The 21,487-nt window shown below is 37.7% G+C and overlaps 1 protein-coding gene across 2 annotated transcripts in view; it reads left to right on the forward strand.

The window, feature by feature from the left end:
* The first annotated feature begins 1,895 nt into the window (after nucleotides 1–1,895).
* Nucleotides 1,896–21,487, forward strand: part of Drgx (Dorsal root ganglia homeobox) — a 41,421-nt gene continuing 21,829 nt past the window's right edge. For both annotated transcript variants that reach the window (XM_069058766.1, XM_069058767.1), the window contains exons 1-4: nucleotides 1,896–2,169; nucleotides 8,568–8,685; nucleotides 16,446–16,639; nucleotides 20,080–20,423. In XM_069058766.1, the coding sequence (XP_068914867.1) occupies nucleotides 8,592–8,685; nucleotides 16,446–16,639; nucleotides 20,080–20,423 (632 nt within the window). In that variant the 5' untranslated portion in view covers nucleotides 1,896–2,169; nucleotides 8,568–8,591. The remainder of the gene's footprint in view (nucleotides 2,170–8,567; nucleotides 8,686–16,445; nucleotides 16,640–20,079; nucleotides 20,424–21,487) is intronic.

Genomic DNA, 21,487 nt, shown 5'->3' on the forward strand with positions numbered 1-21,487 from the left:
GCGGAAAATAAATTTAGGATTCCTTATGTCTTCGGTGCTATTGTATTTTCCCAATGCATTCGAAATGAGAACATGTGTCTACCTGCGAGGCAACAAATATATATTCATGGGATACGTTTCAGATCCGATTTTCTTCTATGTATGTGTGTTTCCACCTTTTATCCGTGCGATTTTTCCGCCCCCTCCCCCGTTTGAGATAATTGCGGGGATGGTCCATAATTCGGGTTCCAGGCATTGTTTTTCAAGTCTGCAGCAATAAAGCTCAATGGTATAGAATTTAAAATCAAAGCTCACTTAGAGCTAACGCAATAAAGCTCGGCAGCAGCGATTCCCTCGCGAATGACAGCCGAGAAGGGCGAAAACTGGTGACAAAATTGCATATCAATTTCGCAGTCTTTTTGATGTGCCACTTTTGCAGATTAACTTCATTTATATTGTAACTGTTTTTGCTACATTTATACACACCGTTCGTCGATCCCGGATCGATCCGGGACCCCCGGAAAAAAAAACATAATAAAAATAAGCGTAAATAATTGATCCAAAGAGGAATGGAGGTAGTTGGTAGGGTTGGCCAAATGGAAACGAGATGGTGATGGCGTCAAAGCATTGCACAATAAATTATCAAAATTGTTAAAACGTCAACAATAAGCAGTTGTCTCAGGATGCATGAATTTCAGGATTGGGATGAAGTTGCAGAGTTCTGCGAAATTACTTGGCCCAGCCCTTGGGGGTTTCGTATTGGTTGGGCGTCGAGACGATCGACGCGAACCGCAGACTGAACGTCGTCTCTCGAGTGATGTTTGGCGTAAAACGAAAAATCCCCAGAAATAATTTTTTATTATCGTTATTCATTAGGTAATTTGAAAATTGAAATTTAGTACCTGAAAAAATTGATACAGGGTGTCCCAGAGTTGCGAAAAAGCTCCATAACTTGTTTGTTATTAAAGATATCAATTTTTGTTTTTCTAGATGATAGCTACGCTTCTACTGCACATTCGCAAAATATTGCGGTATATACAGGGTGTCCCAATATTATAAAAACACCAAAGTTATGTCTTTTTAAATGGAACCTACCCAGTTTGATTTCATTTTTGGATTGTATGCTAAATTGTGAATCAAATCTACACAGGTCGTTTTTACTTATCTGCCATCGTTTTTGATCCGTGGCGCTTTTTTTACCAGAATTCCGAATTGCAGGGGTCCCTTCGAAAATTCGTACCTTCCAAATAGTTGCACATAAGTTAAAACAATTGACGCTGTTTGATTCCTGAATGTTTGCCGCATCTGCTGAGTGTTTACTCAACAACCTGCTCAGTCGCATATGCCTACTGCGATTTTTTAAACATAACCAAATAAAAATGTCAAAAACTACTACTATTTTTGTAGCGTTACTTTTTGAATTTTTAAGATTGTGTGCGTCGATCCGGGATCGATCCCTCCGGGAAAAACCGTTAATAAGCCTCAGCTAATTGCCTTTAAATAATGAATAATACTTGGAAAAGGGAAAGAACGTAATAGAGAAATCTAGAGAGATGATAATAAATGAAAAGGATGATACGGAATCTTTTTGCATCGTCCAATGGCGCAAGCAAATATATCACGGCACAAAGACCTCATCATCCATCTTGCTTATAACAAAACAAATCCATTAAAGCCCTCTCACTTTAATCTGGTCGTAAAAAAAGTGTTTAGTGTTTAGCCATAAACTGTATCGGTATCCCCACTATTAACGGGGATCCGGAATACCGGAGCAGGACCGTCGGTGGTTCCGTCCTCGTCGTCCGTATCGCCTCGCAGGACGCTTCTTCCTGCTCTACGGACGCCCCGCCTCCGGATTCCTGCGCAGGCTCGCGCTCGCTTCCAGCATCTGGACCTCCCCTAGCAACGTCAGTATCTCGTGTTGATCTGTCATTTGTCCTGGTCCGATTGTTGTGCAGATAAAAGCTTGACGGCGCTCCGGTAACGCTCCTGGTCGTTGGGCTCTCATTTAAAAAAGGGACAAATTGATTATTTCCAAAGGAAGATGTACGGGATTGTCATGGCGCGGATGGACGAATGAGAGTGGTCGGTGTTGGGGTTGTTTATGACGGTTAAGGGAAGTTTTCGCGGCTAAGGCGAGGGGGCCGAGCCCCCTAATCCAGCATCACGATTTTCGGCGACAGTCACAAGGTAATCATTATTTTACACAGTTTATTATTACATCGATGTGGTACCTATCCCGGGGGAAAAGTTTCGAAAAGTTTAAATTATCATTATTATTATTTAATCCTTAAAAATATTTAAAATGATGAAATGTTTTTCAAAAATAAAAAAAATGTATCGCAAATATCTAATTTTTTTTTTTTGTAATATTGCCAAAATAATTTTCTTTTTCCAAAATTAATTACTTATAAATTATTTATGTTTATCTTTAATTAAAAAATGAACTTTTTTTTCAGTTCTTCAATTTTGGAAATTTTTATTGTCACACTTGTCATTTTTATTATTTTATGTGGAACACCTATATATTTTTACACTTTAATAATAAATATGTATTAAGTGAGAAGGCATTTTGCTATTGGTTAGAAATTTATTTTGGAACTACTGTTTTGACATTTCGATTTTACAATATCCTTTGATTTTTTCTAAGAAAAACTGTACTAAAATAAATTATTCTATTCTTTTTTGAATATTTTTAAAGTGGATGATAAAAGTGCAATAACAAAAAATATCTGATTTTTTGCAGAATTCAGGTAGAAATTATTTGTGAAGATATTAACAAATGTAATAAGTGTAATTATAACATATTTTCTACTGGCCAATAGGGAAAAAATAATAATACACAGTGTTCTTTTTAAAATAGTAAACTTACTGACGTTTCCCTCGATTTTCCCAGCCTTGTAAGTTAGTCTAGGATTCTACTAGGCTCTATATTTTTTATTTCATACTTTGTTTAATTTTAATTTTCATTTCACTTTAAAAATAACAATCCATTTAATGTTTCTCATTTATTTGTCCCAAATAAAAAATCTTTCTTTTGGCGATTTTATTATCTTCATTTAAGAATTCTAAAAAGATGATTTAGATTGTTTTTGAAAAACCTACGGTTAGAATAGGAAAAAAAAACATGGTGAAAAAACTGCACCAGATAAACAGGACTGAATTGTTTTCAATTCAAGAAGAAAGTTGTTTAAAAAAAATGATGAAATTGATGATAAACTATTCATCGCTAAAGTGAAACATTTTCGCTTCTCAAACTTCTTAATCAGATTAATAAATTTGTACTTTGCTGGCAGTACTTTGTTTGTGAAGGTGGAAGGATATGTGTCCGCATTGATGAACGGTGTTCCGCCGGGAACCGTTCATGGACCCCTGTTTTGCAGTAAATCTCATATTACAAAAATGGTGTACTTATCACGGTTACTATCCCAAATTGATCGACGAATTCTGCTGTAGAATGTCTTACAAAAACCCTCCAGCTGAGCAAGTGCCTTGAATGCGTACTGCAAAAACTCTACAACTTGCTTCGCCTTTTTCGATACTACTCATTCCCCTCGTAAAATAGTGCATTGATTTATTCGCTAAAAGTATTGTCAGAGAAACACTCTAACTGTCAGTGAAAACCTCATGAAAATATGTTTAGTAGTTTCTTATTTCTAAGAAAACAAGTGTGACATACATAGATATTGTCCTTTTATAACGTATTAAGATGGAAATCATAGAATGAAAAAAAATGAAAGAACATTTTAATGCCAATTAGAAGTAGAGACATAGTTTCTAATCATTTTTGATTTTTTTTTAATTTTGAACACTGCAAATAAAATTGAAAATTTCATTTTTACTAAACTTTGAAACCTGTAAAATTTATTGCAAAATTATTATCGTTTTTGCAAATTGTAGAATTTTTTGTTCTCTACAAGAGCAGGCATCCTGGTTTTTTGTTATAACTTTTATTGTTTATAAAAACAAATGAAAAATCACAAATTTCTACCTGTTTACTTAACTGAAGGGGTGAAAAATAAAAAAAAGACAATTAGGAATTTTCTATTTGAATGGTTGTGAAAATGAAGCAGACAATTTGCGATTTCGGCTACAGCTGGTGGCGCCACTGTTGAGACCGTTGAGAACTTGCAAATCATACTCCCGCTCGATCCGACTTATGTCTGTGTATTGTTTTCTAAAATAATTTGTTGTGAATTTGCGGTTTTTGTGATAAATATAAAACATTTTAAAACATAACCTTAAAATACAAGCATGCTTCTGGTTCGTTTTTTCGCCAAAAACGCAACAATTTGTTTTATCGATCTTATTTTTACTCATTTTTACACACAAGCCACCGGCTTGAGTATGTCTTATAATTAGTTCGTACAGTTCACACCAGATGTCTCACTGATATCTGGAATCGCCAGTAATCTGTGAAAAAACCGGATATCTGACGCAACTTGTACGTTTACAGTTTTTTTATACAAATTGTCTAGTTTTAAAAACCTAGTTTCTGCATAAATTTTAACCACCCTGAAATCTACACTGCGCGCTAAAATCTCCCTCTTGTTAAAAGATTCAAATAAAGCTGGGAATGAATCGATCCAACCGCCAAGAAGCCGCATCTCTCCATTAAACCCTCTAGATTATAACGAGCGAACCCATACGGGTCTTATTAAATTTATAAATAAGAAGCGATATGTCTTTATCAAATCATCATGATATTAGTATTTGACACACTAATTTAAATGTTATTTTCGTCAATCGAATAATCGAATTACAAGACGAAAGACTGCTTTTAGAATGCGCACCAACACATCACACATCGTTAAGGCACTTAACACACATACAAAAAAAAAACACACGCACACACAAAATTAAAATGAGCACCAGTATAAAGTACTGCTAATTGAGTTAATTCGTCTCATTAAGGAGCGCGTTACATTTTATTAAATTGTACCTAATAAGTGCAGATGTTCTCGAATTCTCGGTATGTTTTCGAATTCGTTTCGGTTTTTTTTTTGTTTTTTTGTTCCCGGACGAATATGTGGGCGCCGACTATACCAACTGCCTAAGTAGCAAGATCCATCATCTGTCCAATAAAGCGATATGAAGAGTTGATTGTTTTCATGATTTCTATTAGTGACTCTAATAACAACAATCGTCGAAAGGCCTGACCAGCTTGATTTTATTAAACATTGTGATTTAGAGCGAATTGATTGATCCGTGACGAGTTTCGGTGGTCCTTCGTGCCGGATTATCGTTTTAAATCTTTGTGACGCTTCGCAATTGAGTTTGCACTTAATTCACACCAGGCAGGATGTGTCTTATTAGCGATATGTCATATCCACAAACCTAATTGTTGTAATAGGGTTAATAAACTAAACGCTGCAAAACAGTTATCTGGACGGATAGATGAGCATCGCGGGGGTTCGAGGTCCGACCGAGCTAACGCGGTGTTTTTGTTTTGTTCAATTTGCGACAATAGATTCTCCTTGGAGGGTTTACAATAGCACAATAGCGGTACTGTGAAAGAATCACTCTGGGAGAATGTTAATCTGCATTAAATGTATCATTCAGTTTTCATAGCAATAATTGCTGGCACTGTAACAAAAGAAAACAAAATTCGGTAATAGTGGAAACAAGTAAAAGCGGTAAACGAGTGCCGTAACGTGTCATTATTTCACCGAAAGTGGAAACAATTACAGTAGTACCTTCAAAATGACATTTCGCGGCCGCAACAGTTAACCGGGAACGTCGATTTCGCGCACTAGTGCTTCAAAATCATCCAAAAAGCGTTGGCGTTTTTGAGCGTTCTGAAAATAATTTGACTCGACAATAATAAAATCAGGTTTACAAAACGTCATTTCTCCAAATTGGATGATAAAAATTTCGTAAGAGTGAAAATAAATCGCCATTAATTCAATTGACACTTTGTCAAGCACATGGACAAAAAATATTTGATGCGCGAAGACGTATTCGGCTGTTTGGCACATTTGCTCGCGCAAATGAATCACTCGCTCCTTCGTCGCTCGTCGTTTTTTTTTCCATTTTTGACTTTTTCAACACCTATAGAGGAAATCATAGTTGTCAAAATACGAGTATAACCGCCGTGAAAACTCGTCGGCGTCCGTCCGCGGCAATTTCCGCCTCGCCTCTAATTAATTAGCGCCCCTCGGGCCGCCCCCGCCACTCATGAATTATAAAACAGCCATCTACTTAACAAATGAAGAAATCCCGATAAATTCACGTTACCGCGTTAGCGATCTGGCGGCGGCGTCGTCGTAGCCGTGCGGGCACCAGGTGTCGGCGTCGTTCCCGAGGAGGCTCCGTCATTAATATCAATTGGCTGTACGTAATGTGCGTTCCCGAATTAGACGTGATTAGCATATTATGCCGCCCCGCGCAGCCAAACACCGCCTCTATACTAGCACGGTCCAAATTGCATTCCATACGTATGATTAGGGCCTAATTCGCTGACGGAGGGGGCCCTCTCTGTAAGGGATATCCAGTCTAATAGAATTACGAGCGGGGGCCCCGTGATCAACTTACCGCTGCGCTGCGAGGCTGACGGGGCCCGATGCGAGACTACCGACGGTAATCCCGACCGACGCATCACGATAATCTCATCAATTTTAGATTCGCATGTTAATTATTATCGAGGGGCGGCGAGGGGAGATCCCCGACTCCTGATGGACAATTAGCGCTCTTTAAGCTGGAAGCCCAAGATTTGTGGGGCAATTGCGAAGGTCTGAAAGATGGTTCAAACGTTGACGCGACAGGATGATGCACGATCACACACGCACTGCGCGATTGCCGAGGGAAGGTCGCAGCACCGTAATGGATAAAGTAGTGTTGTCTTGGCCTAGTGAGACACTAAATTTATGGTCATTTGACTGTGCGAGACATGAAAGATTGGCTTTTATTCAATCGCTGAATAATCTCAAGAAACTTCGGCTGTATGGTCAATTGTCATATTTTTTTTATCTTTCTATTATGTTTTGAGATTTGTATTTACGTCATTTTATAGATATTAATACATAGTAGATTATATCATTAAGAGTAGAAGTGAGTTTTTTTGCGCTAAGCCGTGAGATTGAAGACCGAGACGAAGCTGAGTTCGACAATTGAGTGAGCAACTTTCTCATTCTCCATTCATCTTCCAATAGAAACTTATTTTCATTAGGTTGTTTCTCAATACTGAATCACCCAGAAGAAGTAGATCTAAAGCTAGAATTAGATCTTTTGCAACATATTTATCACTTGCTTTTACATTTTTCCTTTTGATAGTAGACTTTTTTTCATTCTTAATCTTTCTTGTTGTTTATTTCCTTTTCTCCATCTTGTATTTTCTATAGTTTCTGTACCCAGTTCTTATTCTTTTTGTTTATTACATTTTTTATCTTGTACTTTTATTTCCAATTTTTTATCGTTTTTCAACACTTTTCTGTTTCTTTCAACTTCAGAAGATTTTAATTTAATTTTCGACAAAAAATATTGTACTAACCACTTGCGTGAAGACATCTTCTGCTCATTCGCGCATTAATTAAAGGCACTCGCTCCTTCGTCGCTCGTGCTTTAAAAAATGCACTCATGCGGGAATATCGTCTTCCCCCACTTGGTTCGTAAATAACTACTTTGAACTCACTACCTTCAAAATGACGCAACCGTTAACCGCGAACGGCGATTTCGCACACTAGTGCTTCAAAATCTTCCAAAAAGCGTTGGCCTTTTTAAGCGTTCTGAAAATAATTTGACTCGATAATAACAAAATCAGGTTTACAAAACGCCATTTCTCCAAATTGGATGATGAAAATTTCGTAAGAGTGAAAATAAATCGCTATTAATTCAATTGACACTTTGGCAAGCACATGGACAAAAAATATTCGGTGCGCGAAGACCTATTCGGCTGTTTGGCACATTTGCTCGCGCAAATGAATCACTCGCTCCTTCGTCGCTCGTCGCTTTTTTTTCTTCCTTTTTTGGCGAGACGAAGCTGAGGTCGCCAATTGGCGAAATGTGAAATAGCCACAAAAAGTATTGGATCTTGATCCAATTGAAAATCGTTGGAAATCGCGAAATTACAAGCGATTACAAGTTCTGTATCGACACCAAAAACAGAGCCCGGCCGTGTTTTTAAATTAGATAAAGCCTACGCTGTCGGTCGCATCGGTTAAATTAACAGCGAATTAATTCTGATTAAGTTAACTATATTAACTAGATACGTGACATCATGAGCGAGACAGTCGTCATAGTTGTAATTATACATCGTAGTTGGTCTCGGGACGGCGCCTCCTGCTCCTCGTGCTCTGTTACAGCGAACAGACGTAATATCGATACTTGGGCGAATTAGACCCCCTTTAATTGGGTTTGCCGTACAGAACTAATATTGGAAATGTAGATGCGAATGCAGGATGCGAAATCGCATTTCTCTACAATCCGATCCATTTACCTAATGGGAATTGCTAATTTTTCTCGATCCGGCTCGAAGGACCGGAACTGTCGCTCTCCGATATTCGATTGCTTCACGATTTGATTGGTTCTGATGGCGCCGGTCTCTTATCTGTGCTTTTTATCAGACCTGTCATTTCTTTTTTGTGTTTCAGATTGCGGGTGGGGGAGGCAGAGGCATGTTCTGCTATCACTGCCCGCCCGCCTTACACCCGGGAGCGCCCCAGCCCAGACTGCCGACCCTGGAGTACCCGTTCACCCCGACCCACCCCTGTGAGTACACGTCCCGCGCTACTTAATCCAGACGAGATTAGCGCATAATCACAGGTTGTCAAAAATACTTCCTTTACGAGGTCAAAACTAATGCGATAACTAAATCCACCCTTAATGCGACATGCGGTGCCGAAATTCGTTATTAGGGGTCTCGATTCTCCCGAGACTGCACGACTTGCCTGATGCTGCTGCATTCTGTTCCGACGATAATAATAATAATGATAAAGAAGAGTCTTTAACGATAATAATAATCTGTCACAGCGGTCTATATCATTAGGTGTGGAATTTCTTCCGAACAAAACACCATTAATTTATGAAAACTGTTGCAGTTAACTAGCCTTAAAGTCCTATAATGTCACTCAGATCTCAATTAATTTTATTACTTGTGAAATATGTAATTTTCTTTCAAGAGAACAAATGTTTTATGATTATCTTACTGACCAAAAACATCTTGCAAAAAGGGTCAATGTAACCAGTTGTTTCGGGAGTCCCACAGGAGTACGTTTTGGGACCTGTTTTGTCCCAATTTTTATCTAGTCATATTACTCATAATTATCCACCTTCGTTTTCATTGTCAAGTGCTTGTTCTTCATTATCACTACTTGGAAAGAATTAGGATCGAAATCTGAATCATCCATTAAATCTTCTTCAGAGTAATTAAAACAATTACAGTTTTCACTTGTTTTTACATTTTAATTAATTTACACATTTAAGTCGACTCAGAAACCAAGTAAAAAGTTAATGGCAGTGAAACTTGGTTTCTGGTACTCATATTAGAATCAAAGGGTAGTAATGAGAGGTTTTGTTAAGAGAACTATAAAGTAGAGGTGTTGGATTTTCTCATGGGCTGTGACCTTGGAAATATCTGCGCGAAGTAGAAATCTGTAAATGAAAACTGAAAACGTCGACTATTTTCAAATTTAAAATTTAACCAATAGGAAATATGCTTCAAAACAAGGAAATCGCATTGGTGTACGTTATAAAAGTCATATTTTAAAAATACACCCTGTATATCATTATACAGGGTGTATTTTTAAAATGTGCCGAAATTTTACCTACGAGGTTGTGGAACAACGTAGAAGACTAAATGCAGTTTAAAAAAAATTGTAGCTCAAAAAATAAATGTCATTTTATTTTTTGACAGAATTTTTTTTAAATATTTTTTCCGAGTTCTACATGAAGCCAGTAGCTCGTGGTTAAAATTTCTGCACAACTTTCAAAAACACCCTGTATATTCACTAACTAGTAGCATCACCCCCTTGGTTTCAATTTCTGTACATATTTTCATTTTTGCTCTTCTCTACATCGTACTTTTCTGTTGTTTATTTAATGAATGTGGTTTTGGAAGCTAAAAACTCAAATTTATGGAAGAAATCAAATTGTTTTACAAAAGAATCTTGCTGCATTTCCGGTACTGGTTTTGGTATTTGTCTTGATGTTTCACCAGCTGGACTAAGTGAGCTTGCACTTGTATTAAATCGTCTGAAGCCCCTAAAATCCTAGAAATTACTCTAATTAAGATCATTATACAGCTTTGAGAATATCCAAACATAGGGAATAATAAACCAATATTTGGATCAGAATATTCCTCTAATTCAGAGAACAACATCTTAATGTTAATCCAGACTCCTGACAATAATGAAATTATTCAGTTGTTTTTTAGTGCAGTTGTAATTCTTCAGATTTTAATTTTAGCCAGGCTTCCAGTTGAAGATGGAAACATTCCAAATACCTACATAAATCAATTCTTTTATTTTTTCCAATCACGCTATCAGATACAAGAAAACTAATTGACCATTTAATGTTCGAGGATTTAACGAAGTTGAGATAATGACGAAACAGAAAATGCTCTCGATCTGGTGTAGTGATAGTGATGGCGTTCATCAATCGCCCAAATTATATCATCTGTCGTAGTTATTAAAACCGAAGGCGTTCTTCAATTGAAGAGGTGACAAAATGTTCTCCGTCGTGCGACACACATTGCCTTCGCGGTAGATAATTTCGCGTGAAATTTTTTTGAGTTGATGACAGTTTTCCTTGTCGATTGTGGCACAATGGGCATCGATAATGACAGACCGGGACCGGGATTAACGGATAATCGCATCATCACAGGGCGCATTAGTGAACTGTGACCTCGGCGTGGTGCGACACCACCCGAAGAGAAAGCGCCCGACGACGATTTATTACAATGATTGCGTTTGTTGTCATCGCTCGTCATCGAATTCCGGACCGATCCCTGTCGGTGGTGATTACGTCCTGATTTCGCATTCCATTTGGCATTATCGATGGCCGCGAAATCAAACGCCCGACGTCAAATCCCCTTTTTGTGACGGACGAAATCCCCGCGAATGCCGGGAGGACGTCGAAAGGCCGCCGGATTTTTTACATTTTCATCGGAGGCATTTGCAGAAATGCAAATAATTGAAATGATAATAGTAAGAATAATTAATCGTGAGCTTAAAAAAAAAATAGTTAGTTATGCAACAAGTGAGTAAAGTAATAGTTTTTTTTACGAGAAGGAAAATTTGCCGCTCGAGCGCAGCGAGTGCGCAAATCCGCCGAGTAAAATAAGATACTTTACTAACGAGTTGTATACTCGTAAGTTTAGATAACCATTTTTTCGACACTCAAAATTTGAAAATTTTCTGGTTAAAAAAACTAGATACTAATTATGAATGAAAAATCTTATAATTGTGTTAAAAAATGACACGCCACGGCACTTTTTTTAATGCAAAATGCGTGCAAAAATGAACCGCAATGGCACTTTTTTTAACGCTTCTTGGCCGATTAAAAAATCATATTTTATGAACGCAAACAAATGAAAAAACTTGCACTTTTTTGACGGACGTTAAAAAATATATCTATAAACGATGCTTTCAAAGGAACCATTGATAGAAATATGCGTAATGACAAAATAAAATCCGGCCTCGATGTCGTGCCCCCTTTTTTATTTTAAGAAGTGATGATATTGAATCATTCGATCGGTGAAGTTAAGCAATATCAAGTGAGGTCGATGTTTAGATGGGTGGCCGCGGTAACAAAATAAATTATAATTAAAAAACAATAGGTACAGTCGCGAACAGAAAAACGTAGGACAATGTTTTTGCGCTAATGTACGTCGGTTTACTATGGTTTCTATGGTTATTATTGAAATATTTATTTATTTATCATAGTAAGTCCGGTTTACTCAATTCAATTTTAGCTAAATTTCTTAATAAGAGTTGTCCTACGATTTTCTGTCCGCGACTGTATGTTGTAAATGAAATTGTCATTACTTTATAGAATAATCCGTCAGGATTAATAAATCCGGCCTAGATACCATGCCACATTTTTTTGAATCTTATCAAAATGTGAATAAACCCTGACCTGGAAAAATCAATAATGATATGATAATATAACTAGTGTATTCAGAGCAATTAATTTTATTTCATAGAAATATTCGTAATGATAAATAAATCAGGTCTGGATGTCCTTTTTTTTAAATAAATACAAATTGTCACTCTAGAAAATTTAAAATTATCGAGAATTTTTTATTAGATATCTACTAATTTATGCGTCTTTGCAGAATTGTCCGCCCTTTTGAAACAAATAAGTTCATATATTATGCTGTGATGTGACTTATGCAAACAATAGAGCGTACCCTAGAGGAAATAAAGAATGTTATTGTGAGTAGAATTGACAGAATTATTGACATTGCTTGCCAAGAAAATAATATAAGAGTAAAAAACTTTTCTAACTATTTCTCTAGTGAATTTGCAAACAGAATAAAAGTTTATTGTTTAGCCCGAGTGGAACTATAGTTGGCGCGGCGAACCAGTGGAGTACTCACGAAGTGTTCACGTGATACGCCAATTTATTATTTATTATTTATTGTGTCGCCGCGCCGACTATAGTTATTTTTTATTAATTCTTCGCAAATTCACTTTGAAATGGTCAGCTGGTGATACTAAATAGCATTTAACATAATAGTATGACTCGTAGGTAAAATTTCGGCACATTTTAAAAATACACCCTGTATATCATGTTTTACAAAATGTACGCCAATGCGAAGTAACCTATAGGAAATATGCTTTAAAACAAGGAAACCGCATTGGTGTACGTTTTATAAAATATAATATACAGGGTGTATTTTTAAAATGTGCCGAAATTTTACCTACGAGGTTGTGGGACAACGTAGAAGACTAAAAGCAATTAAAAAAAACTGTAGCTCAAAAAATAAATGTCATTTTATTTTTTGACAGAATTTTTTAAATATTTTTTCCGAGTTCTACATGAATCCAGGAGCTCGTGGTTAAAATATCTGTACAACTTTCAATAACACCCTGTATAATATACAATTATTTAACTGTGTGCTAATTTATTGGGGGAACTCCGATCACCATTTGATGATGATAGTTATGTATGCTTTATTTTTATTATTTGTTTCTATTTAAGCTTTGTTCCGTTCCTATCATTGAAATTATTGAATATTGATATGTAATTGAATATTGATATGTAAATACTTATAGAATATTATATACTTTCAGTGGACAAATTTTACGGTGATACGTTTCAGTTGAATTTACACTCGAACTCTGGTTATATTTAATGTGAATAATTCATCGCTAATTCCACTTTTTCGGCGCATATTCTGTGTCACGAATCTATTAATATCCAGCATCGGCCGCAACAGGAATAATTTATTAAAAATCGCAACTGCGTCAGTGTTCAGTTAAATGATAAATTTAATTCCGAGTGTATTGCATAATTAAAAATCATTAGCGAATGATTCGCAGCCGACGCAGTAATACAACAAGAAAACAAATCAAGAGTGCTAATTTGCATAGGATTCCGCTACGACATGCCCGATAATTTGCAACGCCTGCTCTGATTTGTTTTCTTTTTGTTTCACGATTTTCCACATTTTTTTGGAAACGTTCACGTGTAATTACAAATTACTAATAAAATGTTAAATAGTGATGTCACTTTGGAGGAGCGTTGCCGTGCCGCCCCCGCGTGTTTATCCTGGCAAGAATTTAAAAAAAATCGGAATCCCTCTCGGTGCGGAGCGCTTCTGGTGGAGCTTTAAAAAATTCAAATGCCTAAATGTAATTATCCGAGTCTTCTTTCATCATCATAGGATAACTTTTCGGACGAAATCCACAGCCGGCATCTCTAAACTTTAATTTCAGTTATGCGTAATTACATTACCGCCATGCCGAGGATATATTAATTAAAATCTCATGTTTAATTCAGAGAAATTGTATATTTAATCTTATAATCTGCTCTGTTCCCCGCGAATTAAAACCGCGCAAACATCGCTTATTTCAAGCTCATCAAATATTTACCGCTTTATTGATTTAATATTAAAATCGGTTTTGGCGCGCTATAAAATTGCTTTTTATTGTGAAGTTAATACTTTTTTCCTCTCCCGTTCTGTTTACTTTTTTAGTTGGACCATAATCCGCTTTAAAAGCTCTCTCCATTTTTAAATTTCAATTAAAATTATATTTTTTTTTACTCTCGGGGGTTTTTAAGCCGCAGCTCGGCGAGGATAAGTTTCGCGGATTGATACCAAACAGATTTACAACAAACAATCTACTAGAAAAAATTATTTTTCCTTTGAAGCTAAAATAATAATAAAAACCGACGAATAACTCTTGTTTACAAGATTCACAAGAAATTTCTTCTTAAAAGCAAAAGCATCAAGCGAAACTAATCAAAATTTTAGCTTTAGTTATTAAAAAAATATTTTTATAGAAAAGTATTCGTAAAGTAAAAACCGCATATTTTACGCGCACGTGGACTATTTTACACGATTATTTTACGACGAAAATGACCTTCAAAAATTATATGAATGAGAGTATCTTCAAGAAATTTATGAAACTGGTTCCAAATGTACTTTTTTTAACGTCCGTCAAGAAAAGTGGAAGTTTTTTCATTCGTTTGCGTTCATAAAATACGTGATTTTTGAATCGGTCAAAAAAGTGTTATAGCGTGTCATTTTTTAACGCAATTATAAATTTTTTCATTCTTAATTAGTCACTCGCTACGCTCGTGCGGCAAATTTTCCGTCTCGTAAAAAAAAGTATTACTTTACTCACTTGTTGCGTAAATAACTATTATTCCATTTTTGTACAAAAACGTAATTGAAAGTGATTACGTAAAGTGTAATTTACCATTTACAAATTGTTTTAGTTTAAAACATCCTGTGCATTTTTGGATTGGTTTATGCCTCCACGTGATGCTAATCAACTGCCGAATTAATTTGATAAAATTGGAAATTAATTTAATTGGTGTAACCGTAGTCAATGGAACGGAAAGTTTCAATCAATTTATCTGCATTAAGGGTTAATTCAATCAAAACGGCATTTAATTTGTCGGCGAATTTTCGGTGAAATAATTTAGTTGATTTAAATCAATAATTCTGGGAATTATTGATTAGATGGCTTATTGCCATCTCGTATATCGTTAAACTTAATAATATTAATAGCATTACATAACGTCATAATCTATAAAAGGACACTTCTTAACAGGAAGTCAGAAATTATAATTAATAATAGCTGCAGTATTTAATTGTTTTACAAAAAAATTATTAAGTACGTTTTTTATTAATTAATTAGTTTTATTATAAATCATTAATGTTTCACTTAAGAATGATACTAATTGAGGTTAGAAAGAATATGATGTTATAAATGATGAAATCGAAAAATAAAAAAATTCAAAGCTCACAGATCAGCCCCATCCTTTTAAATTGCAGAGTTAAAAATCCCAAACCATTTAGAATGAACAGTAGGTATTACACTATTACCAACATAAGTTCGGATATCTGGATTATTGGAGTGTTGCCAACTCTACCGAACAAATAGCAAAATTGTAAAATCAATACAATATGTAAAGTAAATGATTGTCCCATCGCAGTTGGCGTTTTATAAAATATGATATACAGGGGTGTATGTATTTTTTCAAATGTGCCGAAATTTTACCTACGAGGTTGTGGGACAACGTAGAAGACTAAAAGGAATTAAAAAAAAACTCAAAAATTAAATGTCATTTTATTTTTTGACATATAATTTTTTAAATATTTTTTCCGAGTTCTTCATAAAACCAGTACCTTGTGGTGAAAATTTTGCAGATCCATTCTGGGTCACCCTGTATAAATAAAATATTTCTGTTTAAAAATGTGTCACTTACAGTTAGACAGGATTTCATTTTTTCTAACGTTATTGTAAAAAAAAATAACAAAATGGAACGTGTTCAAGTTTTTTTGATGATTAATGAAATTTGCGCAAGTTAGTGAATGAAAATTTGAGCTATTAAAGCATTCTGATCTGCTGTCAGTAACAGTTTCATTGAATGAAATGTCTGGAATAGGATTAAAACTTGACAATATAAAATGAACTCGTCTCTGCTTTAAAACTCTTGATGAGCAGCAATTCAGTGTTGGGAAAATCTGTTAAACACGGCCGAAAATCATTAAAAAAGTTTCACCGAGTCTGGTGAAATTTTCAATTTCTCCCTGTCCCGCTCGCTACATCTCAAGCAGCAACTTAACGCCTCGACGTATTCGGTAATATTTGCCGTCTGGTAAGCTTCTTCCAAACCCAATAATCTTAATAGAGTTTGTGTTACATGGAGTTATCTTGTTTCGGCGAAAAATCTACTTTGGAACTTTCCAACTTTGACCTGCGGTCACTTTTTGCCTTATGTAATAATCTCGGACGTTTCTCGCTCCGCAAGAAATGACACATCCGAAAAAATAAAACCCCGATCGCTTCCAGACACGAGCTACTCCTACCACCCGGCCATCCACGACGACACCTTCGTCAGGAGGAAGCAGCGCCGTAACAGGACCACCTTCACACTCCAACAGCTCGAGGAGTTGGAGAGCGCCTTCGCGCAGACACACTATCCGGACGTCTTCACCAGGGAGGATCTCGCGATGAAGATCAACCTGACGGAGGCGAGAGTCCAGGTACGATTTTTTTTTGTTCACCACTCCGGGAGGACCACAAGGCGCCCCTCGACGCCGGAGCGATTACGCAAGCCATAATTACAGTTAGTTTATTCGGCAAACCGCAACAGATGTTGCTCTTTGTACCAACACAATGTTACGACCATGTATCCAACCCCTTTGCCGCGAGCGCGAACATCGGAGGGGTGGGTTAATCCCATCCCCCCAACAAATGCCAGTCTAATAAACATGCATGTTTTATATGAATAGTGCTAATATTGGATGCAAGTATAATAGGTTTGTGGCCATTAACAAATCCATCTTCACATGTAAAATGTCCATGATCACTGAAAATAGTGAGCAAAGATGGCAATTGAATCACTAGTGAGGAAAAAATATTTTCTCACTAGTGAGGAAAAAATATTTTCTCACTAGTGAGCAAAGTGTAATGTTTTGCGAGTTTTTGAATTTTTTTAAATACTTTCTAAAGACTAAAGACTTAAATAAATTGAGTGACAGTTTGAACTGATCAGAAAATGTCAAAATGTTTGTAATTTGTTTTCAACATGGAGATGTGTTGTATCTGTGAAGTTTGTAAATTCCGATGGAGAAATCGAAGCGGCGAAGCTATTGTTGTGTCTGGCGGCGGTACGTGTGGAACTCCCTTAATAAAATTAAGAAGCGGGAGTGGGCCGCCCCCGTTTGGGCTAAAAGCTCACGTCAAATGAGCGGATTATTTATTTTAATATGATAAAACGTCGTAAGAGACAGCACTTTGCGCTGTTTTATGAAATCACTCAGGAAAATGTGTGATTAAAACGAATTTGATCTCGCGGAAAAGCCTCCCAAAGTAAATTTATGTTAAAAGTGTATTAGTTCCGGGAGCGCGCTTTAAAAGTTAAGTGGTCAGATTAACGTTCGTTTTATTATTTAACTTGATTAAAACGCTGTCGTCGGTTCCGCATGACCGAATAATTCATCCTGCGTCTGCGACGTTCCGCAGCTTTTCACCGGATTATGGAGGAGAGGACTCCACCAAGATGGTTCTCGGGGGCTTAATTTGACACGTAGCTCTGCCAACAGACAAGAGAACGGCCCCGGGCCGGCAGGAAGTCCCTCTGCGAGGCGTGTATTAGATTCCGACGGCAATTAGAGCTCGCTAATGAGCCTCTACGGACACAATTACACTCGCCAGGTTCCGAGGACCTCGTTCGCTTTGTAAACCGTGTACACGTAGACCTGTGTGTGTGTGTGTGTGTTGTGGGGGCGAGTGTTTGTCGAGTACCCCCGTACCTGCTCCCACAGGAAGTGCCCTCTCGAAACGGGGCTCCTCCGCCGACCTTGCCATCCGGATATGCTCACACAAAAGGGCTCACGTATCTGAAGCATATTTTCGCATTTTTTAACCACTCAGGGAACACATTTTTTTGTGCTTAATTGCTGATTAACATTTGTTAATTTTTATGACCACAAGAATTCATAAAAATGTTTAGTACTTTTTTATAGCAAGCAGACACCAAATCATTAATAGCGGACCGTAATGAGCTTTTTACATCGAGTGCCAAAAAGTAGCTAATTTTATAGCGTTTTAAAGCTCCTTTAGAGCTTGGCACATGAAATGCGCAAAAAAGGAAACGAGAGAGTAAGACAAGAATATGACATGCAACAAACAAGAGCGCTCCGCTAGTGGGAGGGATTTCAGTCCACTACGCACCGATTACCATTAGTATGCACAGAAAAAGACACGTTTGAATAAATTCTTCCCAAAAACCCGGAAGATGAATCATGGAGTGTCCAAACCCCGCTTCTGTTTAAAATAATCCGCAAATACGCTCACGCCGAACAATTGGCGCCCCTCTCGTGCCCAGCACGGGGTCGAGGGTGGTCCACAATACGGGAAAAAATATATAAAACATCACAAGACATCGGCCAATGTAAGTGACTGTAATATGACACTGGACATGTCGGACCCGGTCTGTGTTCATTCACTCGGGGGAGTTTGGTGTTTTATAATGCGGCCACGTGTCCGTCCCGTCTTCATTTCTGTCTCGGGAGTTTAACGTTTTCGCTCAAAAATCAAATTTGGCGAGTTCTCTCCTCCTTCGGTTGGATTTCCGTGACGTCGGGGGCGATTTAGCCGCAAAATTTCACGTCCGGATCAACAACGCCGACTACAAGTATTGTTTTCTCGATTTCGTTGTAAGTCGTAAGATTTTATACCGTCAAATTTTACGACCTACAACCAAATTGAGAAAACAGTAAATTGTTTAAAAAAATAGTGCACTTCAAGGTGCCGTCCGTGGATCTGTCCTCGAATGCGAAATACAAGGAGTAGAAGGTCTGTTTTCGCAACGATTATTAGTTTTAGTGTTATTATTATGGCTATGATTGCGCTGTGAGGCAATTAAGGGCCGGCTGCCAGACCATCCAAATCGAAACACACACAACACACACTCATTATTGTCACTAACAAGCGGATAACGACTCCGAACAAATAATAAGGGTGCTTATCCCATTACAATCTGCCACCCCTGAATTGCACCTATAATATCGGGAAGCAAATCGAATGATCGGTCGGGCGTTATTGTTTTCTTTTTTCCATTCTGTACCACCCTCCCCCGTGGAGAGAAGTGGATGGAGGGCCCCCGACGGACCGCTCTTAATTTTATTACGGTTTTATGACGCGATTCGACGCGTTTATTGGCGTTTCGCGATCTGCAGGGATTTTCCCAAAATTGACAGAATTACTTGGGAGACATTCGACGTTTTCAAAGTTTTCCAGAAAAATCTGTCGCTACCATAAGTCGCAGAGCTATTTGTGCGAAACGTGTAGGACCAAAAGGTGAACCTTGAGGGGCACCAGACATCAGTTAACACTTAAAAAAGCGTCTTTTAATAATAATCGTAAAAAAATTATTAGTATTGTTATCATTACGCAAGTTTCCTCGCGGCCACCCATCCCAACACTGATCCCACACGATCTTGCTTAACCTCCCTGATCGATAATACTGCTTTTTTTAAAAGTGAATGACGCCAAAAAATACGAGTTGGTGACCCTGATATTATGCTGAATGCTTCTTCTGTTTGGTGTTTTACCCCTACAATACCCAGCGTCTCACTTCTTCACCCTTTGTGCCCTTCAAATCGAATTACAACACAATTAAACCCCCGCGTGTCGCCTTTTTGTCTGTTCCGAAAAACAAGAACCGTCCGTCCCGCCCCAATTACCGCCACGCGACCGCCCCTCGCCGTCAATTTTTCATCCTTCGTAGGTGTTAAGTCCTGGCCATCCGAGCGATAAATTCGAGTCAAACCCGTCCCCCGATGGCATAAATTCCGTCCACCCCTCGGCTCTTGTAAACCGACACCCGATTGACATGAGAAATGTTATTGGCGATTCGATTTGGTGGCAACCCGATACTTTAATGACGATTACATGACGTGCGTCATCCTTGTTCCAGGTCTGGTTCCAGAACAGGAGGGCCAAGTGGCGCAAGGCCGAGCGTCTGAAGGAGGAGCAGAGGAAGCGCGACGGACAGGACGTGGTCAAGAGGGACCAGGAGGAGACCAAGGAGGAGAAAGTGGAGGAGACGAGCTCGCCGGAAGTGATGACGGCTCCCGATGAGGAGATGGGGCGGGAGTGCTCGAGTCGGAGCAGCGGAGGACGCGAGACCCCGGAGCAGAGGGCGGTCGAGGCGTCGCCGGATCCGGCATCGCCGCAGAGTCCGGCGGCGTCGGCTTCGTCGGAGCCGCCGAGGCCGCCGCCGCCGCCGCCGTTCTCGCACATGTTCCCCTTCGGAGACAGGTAGGTCTACAATCGTCTAGGGGGAGCGAAACGAGAGTTAACAATGATGAGCAACGACAAACGTTGTCACTCTCAACAACTGCGCCGTTTGTTGAAATCTATCTCTTTTCTTACATTTTTCTAATATCCAGAGGAGCTGGTTTATGTGACAAATACAAGAATTTTGAACTGAAGGATTTTACACAAAGAGATGTGGATGTTGCATCAGATGTTAAATTAACTTTGAGAGTAGAAGAATTAACAAAGATTAAATTTTGATTAAAATTTCATTGAAGTTAAGATTCGTTGATGCGATCAGTTGGTACAAATATGTTGTTGCGCAGATTAATAAAAAAAGCAAGATAAACTTGCAGTAAAAAACTTGATTCGTCACAATTTATGTAAAATATACAGGGTGTTTTTGAAATGCGTGCACAATCACGAGCTACTGGCTTCATGTAGCACTCGGAAAAAATATTTGAAAAATTCTGTGTCAAAAAATAAAATGACATTTATTTTTTTATTTTTTGAGCTACAATTTTTTTAAATCGCTTTTAGTTTTCTACGTTGTCCTACAACCACGTAGGTGAAATTTCGGCACATTTTAAAAATACACCCTGTATATCATATTTTATAAAATGTACGCCAATGCGAAGTAACCTATAGGAAATATGCTTTAAAACAAGAAAACCGCATTGGTGTACGTTTTATAAAATATAATATACAGGGTGTATTTTTAAAATGTGCCGAAATTTTACCTGCGAGGTTGTGGGACAACGTAGAAGACTAAAAGCAATAAAAAAAAATTGTAGCTCAAAAAATAAATGTCATTTTATTTTTTGACAGAATTTTTTTGATATTTTTTCCCAGTTCTACATGAAGCCAGTTAAAATTTGTGCACGCATTTCAAAAACACCCTGTATGTTCCTCATGATGTCCTCGAAGAGGCAAGCGCCGCGAGGTATCAAATGTTCTCTAAAAAATCAAAATTACGTTATCAGAAAGTATGTATTGGAGTGAGTGAAAACCAGTGAAGTGAACGAAAGAGAAACCTTCACCCACTGGTATAGTTCAAAGTATATCTA

Source organism: Tenebrio molitor, chromosome 9, assembly GCF_963966145.1.
Source record: "Tenebrio molitor chromosome 9, icTenMoli1.1, whole genome shotgun sequence".
In the NCBI taxonomy this organism is placed as follows: Eukaryota; Metazoa; Arthropoda; class Insecta; order Coleoptera; family Tenebrionidae; genus Tenebrio; species Tenebrio molitor.